Source organism: Myripristis murdjan, chromosome 12 (assembly GCF_902150065.1).
Source record: "Myripristis murdjan chromosome 12, fMyrMur1.1, whole genome shotgun sequence".
Classification (NCBI taxonomy): Eukaryota; Metazoa; Chordata; class Actinopteri; order Holocentriformes; family Holocentridae; genus Myripristis; species Myripristis murdjan.
In genome coordinates, this window is record NC_043991.1 from 5,123,097 (window position 1) to 5,138,006 (window position 14,910).

General features: G+C 43.0%; 1 protein-coding gene across 1 annotated transcript in view; it reads right to left on the reverse strand.

The window, feature by feature from the left end:
- bcr (BCR activator of RhoGEF and GTPase) overlaps positions 1-14,910 on the reverse strand; it is a 164,356-nt gene that overhangs the window by 41,226 nt on the left and 108,220 nt on the right. Inside the window, exons 4-5 of the mRNA XM_030065922.1 lie at positions 14,529-14,714; positions 4,329-4,436 (exon numbers count right to left, since the gene is read on the reverse strand). Of these exons, the coding sequence (XP_029921782.1) occupies positions 4,329-4,436; positions 14,529-14,714 (294 nt within the window). The remainder of the gene's footprint in view (positions 1-4,328; positions 4,437-14,528; positions 14,715-14,910) is intronic.

The window sequence follows — 14,910 nt, forward strand, 5'->3', positions numbered from 1 at the left end:
TGCATTTTATAGCAGTTTGTAAGGTTAGTTGTTCAAAATATTGAGTTTGATTATAGTTATAGTGTACAGCCTCCTACCTGAAATGAGTATTTCAGGCAAGTTATGGCTAAATCACAGGGGAAATAGACCTTTGTTGAAAGTTGCCGAAACAATAAAAGAGGTACCCAATAACATTCAGAGGGAACTATAATGCTGCTAAAGCGTTCCTGATTCCCTAAAGCCTGTGTTGGTTGGAGGAGATGGTTCCACTTCAACAGAATGTTTTTCAGTGGTTTGTAAAACCCAAAGTCCAATATTCAAAAAGTGCAAAAAGGTAGCACAGGCCAAATCGTCTAATCAAGGAGGACAAGACACATTTCAGCACCGAGCCCTGGGACTCCATGCTCTGCGTCCTCCTTGACTTGACGATTTGGGATGTGCTATCTTTTCACACTTTTTCCCTAAAGCCTGCCTCAGACGAAAGATAACCAACTTGGAAGTAACGCTGTCACAGTCTTGTGACCGAAGATGGCCTGGGACAAAATTCTAACAGTGTCAGATATTTAGGACAACCATCTCAAATTGTGACTGCTGCTGCAACCTACATCGACTAAACAACCAATGGGAATGCAGCGCAAAATCCATTCCTGTTGGGCTTTGCTGTTTACCACTACAGTGCAGATGGATCACGTATGCCGATGATGTTTTCTTATATACTGATTTGGGTCATAGTCAATAAGATTCAGTCGGTGTGATCATTGTACGGTCTACATACATCAAACTTGTTGTCGTATGGCACCATAATACATGAAACTGTCTTATTAAAACACAGTACATAAAGTATTTTTATTTTTTGATTTTATTGTTTTAGCTTAATATAACAAAATAGCCTCAAAAATAAGTTTTGGTTCATGACGATGAGTGCTTTTAAAATATATTTCCCTCATGGTTAAAATAAGAAAAACAATTCCTCTGAGCCCTCGAGGCTGCTGGGAACCCGAGTTTGAGGACAAGATAAATGTATAAATATATCACGCTGTCATGGCTCATCTGTGAATAGGTGAGCCTGAGCATATTTCCCTGCTCTGGGGTGAGAATAAGAGCCGGCTGACGGCTCCTGGGGCGAGAAGAAGAGGAGACACTAACCAACCCCTGGCTCCAAACTGTGTTGTTCCACATCACTGGAAACCACACAGCTCCAGGACCAGCAGAAGTGCACACACAGACACACACACACACACACACCCCCATGCAAACATGCACAAGTGTATGCATAAATTTAGCCTCCAGTTGCATTGGTATAGAAACATTCAGTAGAACATTCAGCCTCAAATGTAGTGTAAAGATTAAAGCCGTGTGGGCGAATAATCTGAGCAGGGTTTGCAAGTAAATCAGGAACAAGACTGTGAAGTAGATTCAAAATTATTTCTATACAACCACAGTGAGAGAATCGCCTCAAAAACTGTTTCTGTGCTTAATGGAAAATATTTTAACCCCCTGCTGTGACCGACTGTTTTTGACTTTTTTTTTTTTTTTTTTTGCGACAAGGTTATCGACTGCGTGACTATTTTTCTCTGCAGCGGCATGGTGGCCTACTTGGTTAGAAACGAGTGCAGATGCCGTCCTTTCCCCACAGCATCCAGTCACGTGAGCAGCATCAACTGTTGCTGCAGCTGAAGTCACTGCAGTCCTCGAATAATATGGGTAACCATGTTTTTTTAAAGAAGAGTCCTTTGGACCAGAGCCAGAGCTTTATGGCACCTGATGTTGTTGTAAAAAGCTTCTGCCAGATGTGAATTGTAATTGTAATAGTAACTGTAAGATCCACTCTGTAGTGTGCAGGTACAGTCCAGTACACTAAGCCCTGTGTATCATCATGGGCCATTTTTCAAACTGGAAACAGCCCCATGTCCCCTAAATCAGGGAACTGGACATGGTGCAGCCAGTCAGATGATCAACTTCCAGAATGCAAAGGAAAGAGAAATTAACACAAAACTTTTAGGAAGCTAGTGTGAAAATTCTTTGCTATGTTAACTCCTGATACCTTCAAAAATTCTGACATGTTTTATCAATTGACCTGAGCGATTTAAACCCTCAGAAATTGATTATAATAAAAATTGTGACCCAAGTTTATGTATCAAGTATGTGTTTTGTTGACTACCTAAATAAATCGCCCTTTAATTAACATAAAACACCCCCCAACTATCAGTGGTTCCGGTTAAATTTTCTCAATAACTGAACTGTTAACTTAGATCAGGGGTCAGCAACCTTAGGCACCTGTGCCACTGTTGCTATAGCTTAACTAGTAGTCTAATGACCAGCAAATGTGTAAGAGCGGATGTTTTTTAGGAGATGTTGAAGTGCCCTCTGATCTGCATACCAAATTAGCTCCTGCACAGTCATGGGCTGGTGCACAGCTGGTCTTATTTAGTGTGATTGATGGTACCACCTCTTGCTCAAATCGTGTTGGGTTGAGGCGCTCCAGGCCTCATGGACACAGGAGTGAGATGCACTGTGTATTTTATGTTTTTAAAATTGAGTTTTAATGCAATTTTGAGACAAAACAGATTTTTTTTTTTTATATTTTATGTTTTTTATAATCCCTCAAACGTGTTGTGCCCAGGTATGGGAAGCAAGCCAACACCCTAAAGGTCTTTTTTGATACTACACACCACTAAATGTCTTTACTGATGAACACTCAAGTCTTTTGTTGCTGTACACGTTGCTTATATTAAACATTTTGGGTGACACACTCTTTTTCCAACTTCCCCAGACTGAGACAAGATGTTTGATACCATCTCTGTACGTCCAGTGGTTCAGTTCCCGTGGGTAGAATTACATGTTAGCTTAGCATAAAGACTTGAAGTCTATGGGAGTCATTAGCCTAACTCTGCTATAGTGTGAAAAAAGTGAAAAAATAAATCTTACAGCAACTCTGACAGTGTCTTATTTGCACAGTGGATCATGTGGATTTAAAATACACGTCTTGGATTTTTTTTTTTTTTTTTTTTAAAGACAGTCAATTCAGGGGACGTTAATTTGTGGTGGATTTTCCTCTACCTTCAGCGACCTCACATCAAAAAGCTTGCCAACGCCTGCCTTGGATAATACTGTAAGCCAGAGAAAAACCATACATACAGTTATTTTCCCTCGTGCGTGTCTGACTGACTGACCATTTGCACTGTGGGAAGAAAAAATATAAAACATCCCTTCACTGAGACCTCACAGCTGAAGTCTCTGCAAAAAGGCCTCGTCCTTGAGATCGAGAAACTGAATACCGAACTGCTCGGTTTTGTAGCTCTGCATAACCGAGTCGGCCGAAATGCAAACGCTGCTTTTCTTCGCAAAAGGTTACAGAGCTGGAAATCGATACTCTCTCACTTATCGTGGGAGCTGCTGTGGAAGCCCTCCGCCATGCATTCAGCTAACCCCTCCTCCAAAAAAAAAAAAAAAAAAGCACTGCAATATCCACAGCATTTTATATCAGACGCTGTGAAGTGAAATTGAATAGGCGCACTGTAATGCAACGCCTGTTTCAGTTACGCGGCCGGGCTGATGCACTTTTTTTTTCTTAGGCCTCCTTTTTGCCACAGAGAAACCAAAGTGGAGCCTGTTTTCTGCAGGGAGCCGCTCGTCACGGTGGGTCACGGCACGTCGTGGCCGAGTGGAGTTTCCTGCGGCTCGGCGGCGACTCCGTCTGTGGGAGGAGGTTGTGGCCCCGTGGCCGTGAACGCTCCCTGGAGTTTCTCCCCTGTCCATGCAGGCCTTTATTTCTCATCACCCTACATCTAAAACGGGAAGTGAGTCATTAAGATTCATTATTAATAGCGCTTGGTTCCTCATTGGTAAAGGCTAAAAAAAACAAAACCAAAAAAAACCCAAAAAACGAACAAAATCCTTCAGTGTTGGCGGGGAAAAACTCCTCCACCTCCACGCTGTTTTGGACAAAGAGGTTTTATATGACTCCAAAACAAATCCCTTGACTCCACTTGATGGAAACAGATAAAGGGGGTTGTCTTATGTCTTTAATCGCTTTTAAAACTTTTATTGCGTTGTTTTTTCTCGCATCGTTTTCTACTTTTATTGAAAGTTTTCTCAGTGTTTTATTATTCTTAATGTATTTCCATGCCTCTGCAAAGTGTATGAATGGTGCTATACAAATAAGCCTGCCTTGCCTTGCGATAATAACACTAATGCATTTCATTTGTTCGGTGCTTTTCGAGACACTCTTTTCTGCGGTCTCTGTGCTTTATTCCCTTTATGCTGCCACTTTTTCCTCCCCTTGGCTATCGTCCGTCTCCAGCAGCAGCTTTCACCGACCGTTCCCCTCCCCCCCCTCCTCCATTTACCTCAGAGATTTCAGCGAACTGTGTGTTGGCCTGGCAGCATTTCTCCGCCGTCTCCACAGCCAGCTCGTAGTTGTCCACGAAGGCCCGGTAAACACCGAGCTGGCTGGCCTGAGGCAGAGAGAGAGAGAGAGAGAGAGAGAGAGAGAAGAAGAAAAGAGGGTTGTAAAATCAAAAATGACAGAGCCGGAGTGTTGAAATGTCCTGCCTGCCGCTCACCGTCTGGTAATTAATACAGTTAATGTGATATCGGCTGTCACTTTTTACTTATTATAGTCAAAAGAGGCTCGAGCGGCGTACTGTACGGCGGGACATAAATAGTTGGAAGATGACAGTTTCGTTCCCTCGGGCTCTCTGACGGTGAGAGAACAAACAGAGCAAATGAAAACCACGCAGAGGACCTCCAGTTTAACACACACACACACACACACACACACACAGAGAGAGAGAGAGAGACAAAACCCAAACTGCTAATCTTAACCTCCAACATTTCCTTCCCAAACTGAAACCAGACTCTACTAATCCAAACACAACAACCCTGAAAAAAGCATTTTTCCTGAGATAAAAATAATAAAAATAATAATACTAAGCTTTATTTATACAGCCGCTTCAGAAACAGAGTTTGACAAAGTGCCTTGACAGACGCAGAAAAAGCAGAATAATCAGAAAGCAAGACAACAACAGAAAAGGCCAAACGAGAGCAAAATCAAGAGCTGCAAAACACAGCAGAGAGAAAACAGAGGGATGCTGTTGGAAGATGAAGACGGTAAGAGAGATACAAAAGGCAGCAGAAACAAACCAACAAATAAGAAAAAAGAAACTGTAAACTCATAACTACAACTACAAGAATGAAAGCAATGAGAAATCGATTAATAAAATAAAAGCATATTCTGTAAATGTCTATAAAAATGGGTTTTACCAGCTTTTTATCTCATGCCGTTTTAGGTTTTTAAAACGCTAAGGAGGCTTTACAAGTGGCCATTTATGTGTTTTTCTGGACTTGTTGGGACACTTAGATCCTGCAATAAGACAAACACACACACACACACACACACACACAGGACACACACACACACAACACACACAGCCTGACAGATGGAGGTCAGTATCTTCCCAACAGAAAACAACACAAGAGGAAACACGTCGTCTACCACCAAATACACTCATTCATTCTGTTTCGAGTTGTAATTGTAGCGCCCTCCCCAGGCTACTCAGTGCAACTGTGATTTCTGGAGAGATGCATGACTTCCCAAAGTTTTGTGAAAATGTGGTGAGTGTGAGATGTTGCATGTATGAATGCAGGAAAAATACACCGTGGATTGTGTGGTTAGAGATTTGCAAGTGCTTTTAAATTAACTGGATATTCATAATGGCTAAATGGCTAATTTGCATTTTAAAGTAACATTCTGAACTCATTTTATATGGTGAATGTGTCAAAAGGATAAATAAAGTGAACCAAGTGATTTAAGCGAATGAGCGAGGTCTAATGACGGTAAGTCGGCTGCGTTGGTATGTAGAACATTTTCCAAAATAAAGAGAAGCAGCAGCCAAAAGCTCAGTTTGAGGCCGTTTTACTAGAAAAGAAAGACAATGCTGGTTGTAAACTGTGGGCCAGCAACACGATGCAAGCCGCAAAAAAAAAAAAAAAAAAAAAAAAAAAAAACACAAGCAGCCAGTCTGACCGTGGCTGGACCAGCAGAGATGTGAGTCACGCCGCTCTGAGGAAGTCACTGAGGAGGATCTGTATCATGACTCAGCGAAACACGCTGCCAGAAAACGTGAAGTCGCCTTATCTGTCCAGTCATTTTAAGCCAAATAAGGGGTCAACGTCAAACAAATTGCAACAGAAACAAACTCAATTGATTTTGTATCCTCGACATGTCCTGAGTGAGGGAAAAAAAGCCCCGAAGAATCCCACTGGGGGAAAGTTTCAAAAAAGACCAAAATATAGCCCATTCAAACGCCTATTAACTTTTTTTCTCATGTGAATAGGGTAAAAATTTTAACCTCTAGGTATCACCATGAAAATTGCTGAGTTGATTACTTACCTTAAGACAAATAAAAAATGTATTGCAAGTTTTTTGAAATTGTTTAGTAACACGAGCTAATTTGCATAAATTTGCATAAACTCCACAGCTTTACTACAGAGGGCATATAAAGTGGTCTTCTTATGATACTAGCATGAAAATTGGGATGAGCTGTCTCCATGGGTCACGTGACAAGTAACCACTTAGAAATTTCAAAATGGCAGCCATTTTTCAAGATTGCTACCACCTTAGTGGAGCAGTTATGACATGCTGCAATGATAATTGCTAAAGACTGGTTTTGATTTTTATATTGGGAGGAAAAGCACAGTGGGAGGGTTTCTATCTGCACGTACATAAACATAAAATCTGCAGTTTAAAGAGTCACCTTAGTCTTGCATTCATTCTTAAAAATGTGGGGCTTCTTAAAGTAAATGAAATGAGATGATCCTGTCTGTGTGTGGCACAGTTTCACTGCTTTGAGTGATTTTTTTTTTCCAAGAATGAGTGTAAACAAGGCAGAATGAGGCAGATCAGCCCAAAAAACGAGGATCAAGAAAACGACACTTGATTGGAGAAAATTGATTAGTGACTGAAAACAAGTGGGATTACTCACATTTTTAATTATTTTTTTTACCTCAAGGCTTTCAGAATGACACGCTCCTAAGACTGAAGACGGGACACAGGTAGAGATTTTCACAGGGAGTCTACTGAAAACGCATTTCAAGAATGTAACGAAATTAAAAAAAAAAGAACATAAAATACAGGGTGACCCAAAAAAACGGGAATCTTTGAAGTGCGTATTGGCAGACATGAGCAAGTGGCAGCACAATTTTTAAAAAATGAAAATTCCATCATTGTTTCTGAAATGGCATGTTTTCAGGTTTCAGTTACTATGAATAAAATATTTTTCTTCCATCACTCTTGGTTTTATTGGATTGTTAAAAAGTTCCCATTTTTTTTTGTGTCACCCTGTATAAGAATCGCATTTGTATACAAATCAATTTGCATGAAACTGCAGGTATGAACGGGCTGTGAGATGACCGACCAACAAACAAACAAACAAACAAACAAACAAACAATGCAGAGCCTCCCTTTGGAGCGGTGCACATTCGAAACTATTGCGTGTGACAGACTGTGGGACGAACAAACCAACAAATAAACAGATGGAGACCAATCCATAGTCCTCTGCCTGATTTCATCACGGGGGACAACAACAACAACAGCCTGTAACCACGGCGGCGCTCCCCGCAGCCGGGCCGTTGCCATGGCAGCCAGCGGGGCCCGCACCGTGCCGGGGTGAGTAATTAATGGCGGTTGTAACGGGGGCTATAAAAGCACATTTAGAAAGCTGGATGGCTGAATAAAACTCTGCCTGCCAGCGCCGCCATCCATCTCGGCAGCCAACAGGAGAACAATCAATTCTGCCGAACAAAAGCGAGCGAGGGGGAAGAGTACAGTAGAGGCTGCCTTCACACACACACACACACACGCACACAGTCTAACTACAGGTCTATGAATACCTGCTGATCAATATTCAGAGTGCACTTCACAGCATGGAAATGTAAATGGATCGCTGCAAATCTTTAAAGCTGCACGTTCTTTTCGCCTCGTCTCCTAAAAATCACATTCTCACGCAACTGAACTAAAACACTCACATTTCAATGGGAACCTTTTTTTTTTTTTGTTGTGGGTGAGGTTTGTTTGTAGTAACGAGACGGTTTGCAATCACATTTGTCACAAAGTCTGAGGGCCACATCGGGATCTTGACCCCAGTTTGAGTCACTAACCTTTCTCTCACCTTAAAGGCACAATGCGTAGGATTTTCCTAAAAACAAACAAACAAACAAAAAAAGCGGTGTATGCCTCTCCATCATGACTTCTGAGCCACTAGCAGTGTGTGTTGGTGTCTCTGGTGTGAGGTGTGTTGCTCCCAGCCAATCACAGCGCAGCACGGTGCCACATTGATAGCACAACAACATCCAATAGGACGCCTCAAAAATTCACAGACATGGAAAAAAAGTCGATCTAGTGAGGCTAAACGCCAAGTGGATAAAGCAGCGAGAGTGAATCTGGGGTGAGCACTGAGGGAGAGGAGGAGGAGGAGGAGGAGGAGGAGGAGGAGGAGGATGAAGGAGGGGCCGACTTTGAATGTTGTGTTTACAAACCGCAACGACAAATTCCTGCTCATTCTTTATTAAACCAAGTGTTTTTTATACCTAAAACTGACCTTTATCTAACCTTAACCAAGTGGTTTTGGCGGCTAAAGTAACAAAAACAGCTGAAATGCCACTTGATGCACAAGATATGTTGATTAGAAAAATACATGATACATCAGAAACAAAAGTAATCTGCGACAAAAATACATTCCTGCCTCATTTTAATTATGAATGCAGTTTATTTTGTTTATTTGTTTGACAGTACAAAAAAAATTACTCAATCATCCTGATGCGTCCTGTTTTAGACAATTTTCACTTGTTTCAAGCAAATTTTCGCTTGAAACAAGTAAAAATTGTCTAAAAACAAGTTACTTCTGAGGTGATCATGTGTAATGAGATATTTTGACTAGAAATAAGACATTACTTAATAAAACAAAGCAACATTATTGACCAAAAAAACATGAATGATTGGATTCAAAGAGCTCAATTCAAGGCGATTTATTCTGTTTATTTGTTTTCGCCGATCAACTCGGGAGAATTTATAACCGATGCGTCGATGCACGATGAAGGAATCGTCACACGAGATGAAATACACTCACATCAACACAATCAAGACAGTGAATGAACACACACACACACATAAGCATCACACAGCAGAGGTGGTGGAAGTCAAGGAGTAAAGCCGTTTTCGCTGCGAGCCGCGGCCCCGTCCCGTCCCCACAGCGCCCTTTTTGCTGCTTCCTGCCCCAGGCCACACAATCTGCACCGCGGCGGAGGCCATTCAGAGCGTGACAACCTCACGACGGGCACAACACAGCGCCCAAATGGCTGCCGGCCGTCACCACGGCGCCGCTCGCCGTACAGGAGCATCTATCAGGGCAGAAACTGGCTGCGGGTGATAAAAGGGAAGCGCTCGGCTGTTTGGATTTCTCCGGTTAACGGACAGAAAATACATCGAGCGCATGAAAGAGAAGGAGGGGTTCGTGAAAGGCGGTGTGTGTGTGTGTGTAATTGTGAAATGTGTGTTTGTGCATTCGTGCAAATCCAAGATCCTAACAAGCTATGGACGCCGGCTTTCGACTTTTAGTTTGTAAAGGAGATCTCGCCTGCATACACTTTTCTCTCTCTCTCTCTCTTTTTTTTTATTTTTTTTTTTTTTTGCTTGCTTTGGCTCAGCTGTTTCTGCAAAAGAAGCCTCAAAGCCACATTTCTATCGCTTTACATCCCCCCCCCTAGAGAAACATCTCAATTTGCCTGAACGTCTATATGGTGTAAAGGTAATTCAGAAAGAAAAAAAAAATAAATAAAAGGGAAGTTCACTTTGCCGCCGTCTGTGAAGGGTAAGTGTGCGTGCGGGAAGAGCGGCGGAGGCACTTGAAGCGTGATTTAGTCCTATTTTCGGTCTTCAAACACCTCTCTCTGACACTCATGCTCATAACCTGTCACTGACGCTTTGCCTCTTCCTCTTTTCTCTCTCTCTCTCTCTCTCTCTCGCTCGCTCGTCTTTTTTTTCTGATGTTTTACGATTCCTAAGCCCGCCTCGCGCAGACACACACTTCACAGCCGCCGTGAGACAGCTCTATCAGAGACGCAGCCTAAATCTACTCGCCTTCTCCTCTCCTCCCTCATTTCATCCCCCCCCCCTCCCCTCCTCCTTCCTTCACTGCCTCCATCACCTCCGCTGCTCTCATCTAATCTCTCCCTCCCTCCCTCCCTCGGCTCCTCCGATGTGAACGGCTGTCATGTAGCATTTTTTCCCCCCTCTTTTTTTTTTTCTGCAGGCTCGGCGTCTTTTCCTCCTGACTCTTATTAACCACTGTCTGGAACCAGGCAGGCAATGGGACAGGATGTGTGTGTGTGTGTGTGTGTGTGTGTGGCCACGAGTTCACGTGTGTGTATGTATGAACATGTGTGTATGTGTGTGTGTGTGTGTGTGCTGCAGAGAAAGAGGGACAAAGAGGCACAGACGACACGCTGATGGAAAGAGTGTGAAGCCCGGGCAGCCGCTCACGCCTGTTTTGTACAAGCCGGTGAGCAAAAATACACCTTTCTCAGGTCGGCACATTGGGAGGGAAAAGAATAATATTATAAAAAAAAAAAAAAAAAAAAAGGATGCAACAACCATTTAAGTGAGAAAGAAATCATAAAAATCAGTTGTTAAATAAACAATTTCATAAAAATTGGATTTTGCCGCGTGCCTTCCCTGACAGCAAAAGAGACAAATTAAACACTTATTTCTTAGCTCAGCCCCAGGGGGAGCCAGCTACGAGAAGTTAATATGAGAGAGAGAGAGGGAGAGAGAGAGAGAGAGAGAGAGAGAGAGAGAGAGAGAGAGAGAGAGAGAGAGGCTCCTATTTATAGCAGCTTCTTCGAGACACAAAGCTCACAGTGCAGCAATGGTCTCAGCTGCCGGGAGCTAGAAAGACGGCATTGTGAAACAGGCCTGCACCTCCCTCTGAGTGTGTGTGTGTGTGTGTGTGTGTGTGTGTGTGTGTGTGGAAGCGTGCACGCGCCTGTGTGTGTGTGTGTAAACCGGCGTGTGTGCGTGTGCTTAAGTGAGTCTCCGAGCGTGAGAGAGATGCCAGTGTGAGAGAGAGCAGCATTTTGGAGAGAATAAACAAGTGATTCATTCGGGGTTAATTGACCCATTGTGAAAATGATTAAATGGACCCAGTGTACATTTGGCCTCCACTCTCCTCTCCCCAGACGTTAGTGGAGGAGAGAGGGAAACGAGGAGAGCGACGGCGTGCATCTCGGTTCTGTTATCGACGACAAAGCGAGCCGGACCGCCGACACATGCGAGATCCAGCGAAGCCTCCGCTTTTTAAGGCTAACGCCAAACAGAAACGACAGTAATGTGAGAGAACCAGAAGCTTTCATAACAACGCTCGAGGGCCTGAGTGTGAAAAATATCACATTCAGATTATTGTGACAGAGACTTAAGTGAGAACGGTCATTTCTGCATCATATTTTTCCCTCTCCGGTATGAAGATGATGTGATTTTGCTGTTTTCTTAAGTCTGGAGAAGAAGACTTGTAGGTCAGGGCGACTCTGCAGCACAACACTTTATTTATAATGCTGTTTTGTCACATATTTAACCTTTATCATAAAAAAAAATTGCAGCACCTGAGATTTGGCCATACTGCAATAACAATAGTGAACAACACAGTCACGTTTTTTTGCGTGGTGACATTCGGCGTCCTGTGCCGGCCTCTCGGTTCAGAACAAAAACAACCCGGACCAATAAACGAGGATGTGTGGGAAATCAGTGGAACAAAAATGAAAAGTATTTCCGTTCTCTCGGAGCAGGACGCCATCCGTCTTGCTGCGAGGACACGGGATGATCCTTCCCGCCCACTCCTCCAGAACTTCACCTTCCTCCCGTTTCGACGCAGGTTCCCGCCGGATCAAAGCAGAAAGAGGCGCCGCCTGACCTCGTCTGTGCCCCGGAGCAAAGTGTCTGTACATTTTATGTTGCTTTAATATTAGTTGTTGTTTGCTTTTTTAGAAATGTCTCTAATGTTTTCATGTTGTGTCTTTTTAAAGGAATACTCCAACGTTTTGGGAAAGATACCCTTTTTCTGACTTCCCAGGCAAGATGTTTCATACCGTTTGCACCTCTGTACGTCCAGTGCTTCAGTGCCTAAGGGTAGCATTTTGTGTTTTGTGCATTTTGTGACTCGAATCAATTGGCTTTAACACCAAACGGAGAAAACGGGCGAGCATGTGGACTTTTTTCCCCAGATAGAAATGTTTTAACGATGCTCACTGCGAGCAAGACAACTTCCCTTAAGGCCAATAAAGGTTTCATTCATTATTTAATTCATTCATTCATTCATTCAAGTGAAGATGGATTTATGCCATTTGTCCACACTGAGTGGAACCATTAATGGTGCCTGCAGACTGTCCACAACCGGGGCACGGCATCAAGTTTGATGTGTGTCGACTGTATGACGATCATCAATATACAAGAAAGCATCATCGGCGTACGTCATCTGTGCCGCTGTCGTGGTAAACAATGAAACTCAGCAAAAATGGAGCCTTGCAGTAGTGATATTCATGTGTTTGGACCAAAATACAAAGAAGAGGAGGAGGAGAATGTGGACGCGGCCCACATTCTTCCAAACGTTTAGTTTTACTTGTTTTACCTCCATCGCTGGTTTTAGCGGCAGTGTCAAATTGATCAGTGCATCATTTTATGTTGCATTCCTTGTGGTAGCAGCAGTCACATCGAGAGACTATCCGAATTTTTTTAAGATTTTTTTTTGGCATTTCTGCTTTATTTGACAGTCACAGTAGAGACTAGGGGTGTACAGCCATTGCACTATTTGTATTCAGGTTTGTATTCGGGCTTTAAAAAAAAAAACCTTCAGATTCGTTATTCGGATTCAGGAAGAAACTAGAGACTTCTGCCGAGCTCGCCGGCTAACTTCCGGTTTAGCTCTCGGCTAACAAGAACGGGAATAAAATAATTTAATCGAGCGGCTCTTCTAGACTTTCCAAACGTAATCAGACTGAATGGATCAAATTCTGCTAGTGGAATGAATCGTTTCGCGGGGGCTGTGACACTCAAAAAAATGTATCCACCGTTTTACAGCCGCTTCTTTTCCCGTTATTGTCTATCAGAAAAATGCTGTTTGGGCCACAGGACATCACGTGATGGATGTGATTGGCTCAAAACACGCACCAACATGTTTTTTGTTACGGTTTGTTTTAATCTCTTGTAATTGGCTCAAAATCATGCTCATGCTTTTTTTTCTTTAGAAAAAAGCTCCCAAAACATGAGGAGAAACTTTGGACAGAAAAACTATAGGGGATCAAAGCATTATTTGTGTACTTCTGAATATCGTATTTGAGTTCAGGTACATACCTAGTAGAGACACAGGAAAGGTAGGAGAGAGAGGGGACGACCTGCAGCAAAGGGGCTGCAAAAACTCAAAATCTTACCAAGATTATTTGTCTTATTTCAAGTCAAAAATGTCTTATTACTAGTCAAAATATCTCATTACACTTAAAATAAGACATGATCACCACAGAAGTAACTTGTTTTTAGACAACTGTCTCTTGTTTCAAAGGAAAATTTGCTTGTTTCATTGGCAAAATTTGTTTCTTGTTTCTAGCTAATTTTCACTTATTTCAAGTGAATTTTCACTTTTTCCACTGGCAAATTTTGCCAATGAAACAAGCAAATTTTCACTTGTTTCAAGTGAATTTTTACTTGAAACAAGTGAAAATTGTCTAAAAACAATTTATTTCTGAGGTGATCATGTCTTATTTTAAGTGTAATGAGATATTTTGACTAGAAATAAGACATTTTGACTTGAAATAAGACAAATAATCTTGGTAAGATTTTGCGTTTTTGCAGTGATGAGGTCGGATCCGAACCCAGGACACTGCGATCAGGACTAACCCTTAACATGTGGTCTTACCAGGTGAGCTACCGGGTCACCCTACACTGTCTGAATTTAGTCCCGGCCATCTTTGGTCACAAGACTGTGACAGCGGCCATCTTTGAACCTCTCTCTCACAGGGCGACATAGGAGGACCGGCGTTTTGGAACCACGACCAAAGATATCACCACGTTTCCTCCATGTTCGTCATCTTTCATTTGGAACCGCCCAAAATTGCACAATGATGGAGCAGATCACTATCACGATAGCTAGAGGTTGTTGTTGTTGTTGTTTTTTTTAAGATTTTGCATTTGATAGCCTCCCATTTGAGGGAGGATGCCGCTGTGATGCCACCTTGGCCCACTCAGCAGTCAAGAAACGTACTGCAGCTCCGGTGTCCTCTCTAATACTGTCAGCTTATTTTGGGAGTCCAGCGTTGTCACTTTGATTAAGGGTAATGTCACGCTGTTGAACCGAGGGACTTCTCAGCCGTCACAGGTGCACACACACACACACACACACACACACACACACACACCACGGCGGCCCTCTAAATCATATTCGGTGACCTCGGCTCTGCCACAGATGTTAACTTGCGCAGAGCCTGACCTCACACGACCCGGCCCTCACCTGTTTCTGGAAGAGGTCGCCGACCCTCTGGTGGTGGCTCCACTGCTGGACGCGGGGCAGCAGGCCGTCGTAAAACTCCTTGTGCATCTCGTAGAGCTCAGGCACTTTGAAGAAGATGGTCTCGATCTGGGCCACGGTCAGCACGGGCTGGGAGGTCGTGGCCGCCGCCTTCAGAGGCTTCATGGGCTGAGAGACAGAGACAGACGGGTGTTGTTTAAAGTCCACATGAGCAAATAGGATGCGAGAACTGCAAGAGGACGTGCAACTTAAAAATAACCTCGTATAAAACCTCATATAAATAACCTCAATTTAAAAGGAAAATTACACCCAAACAGTGACAGGTGTGTGGTAAACTAGAATTACTTCCCAAAGCCCCAGAGCT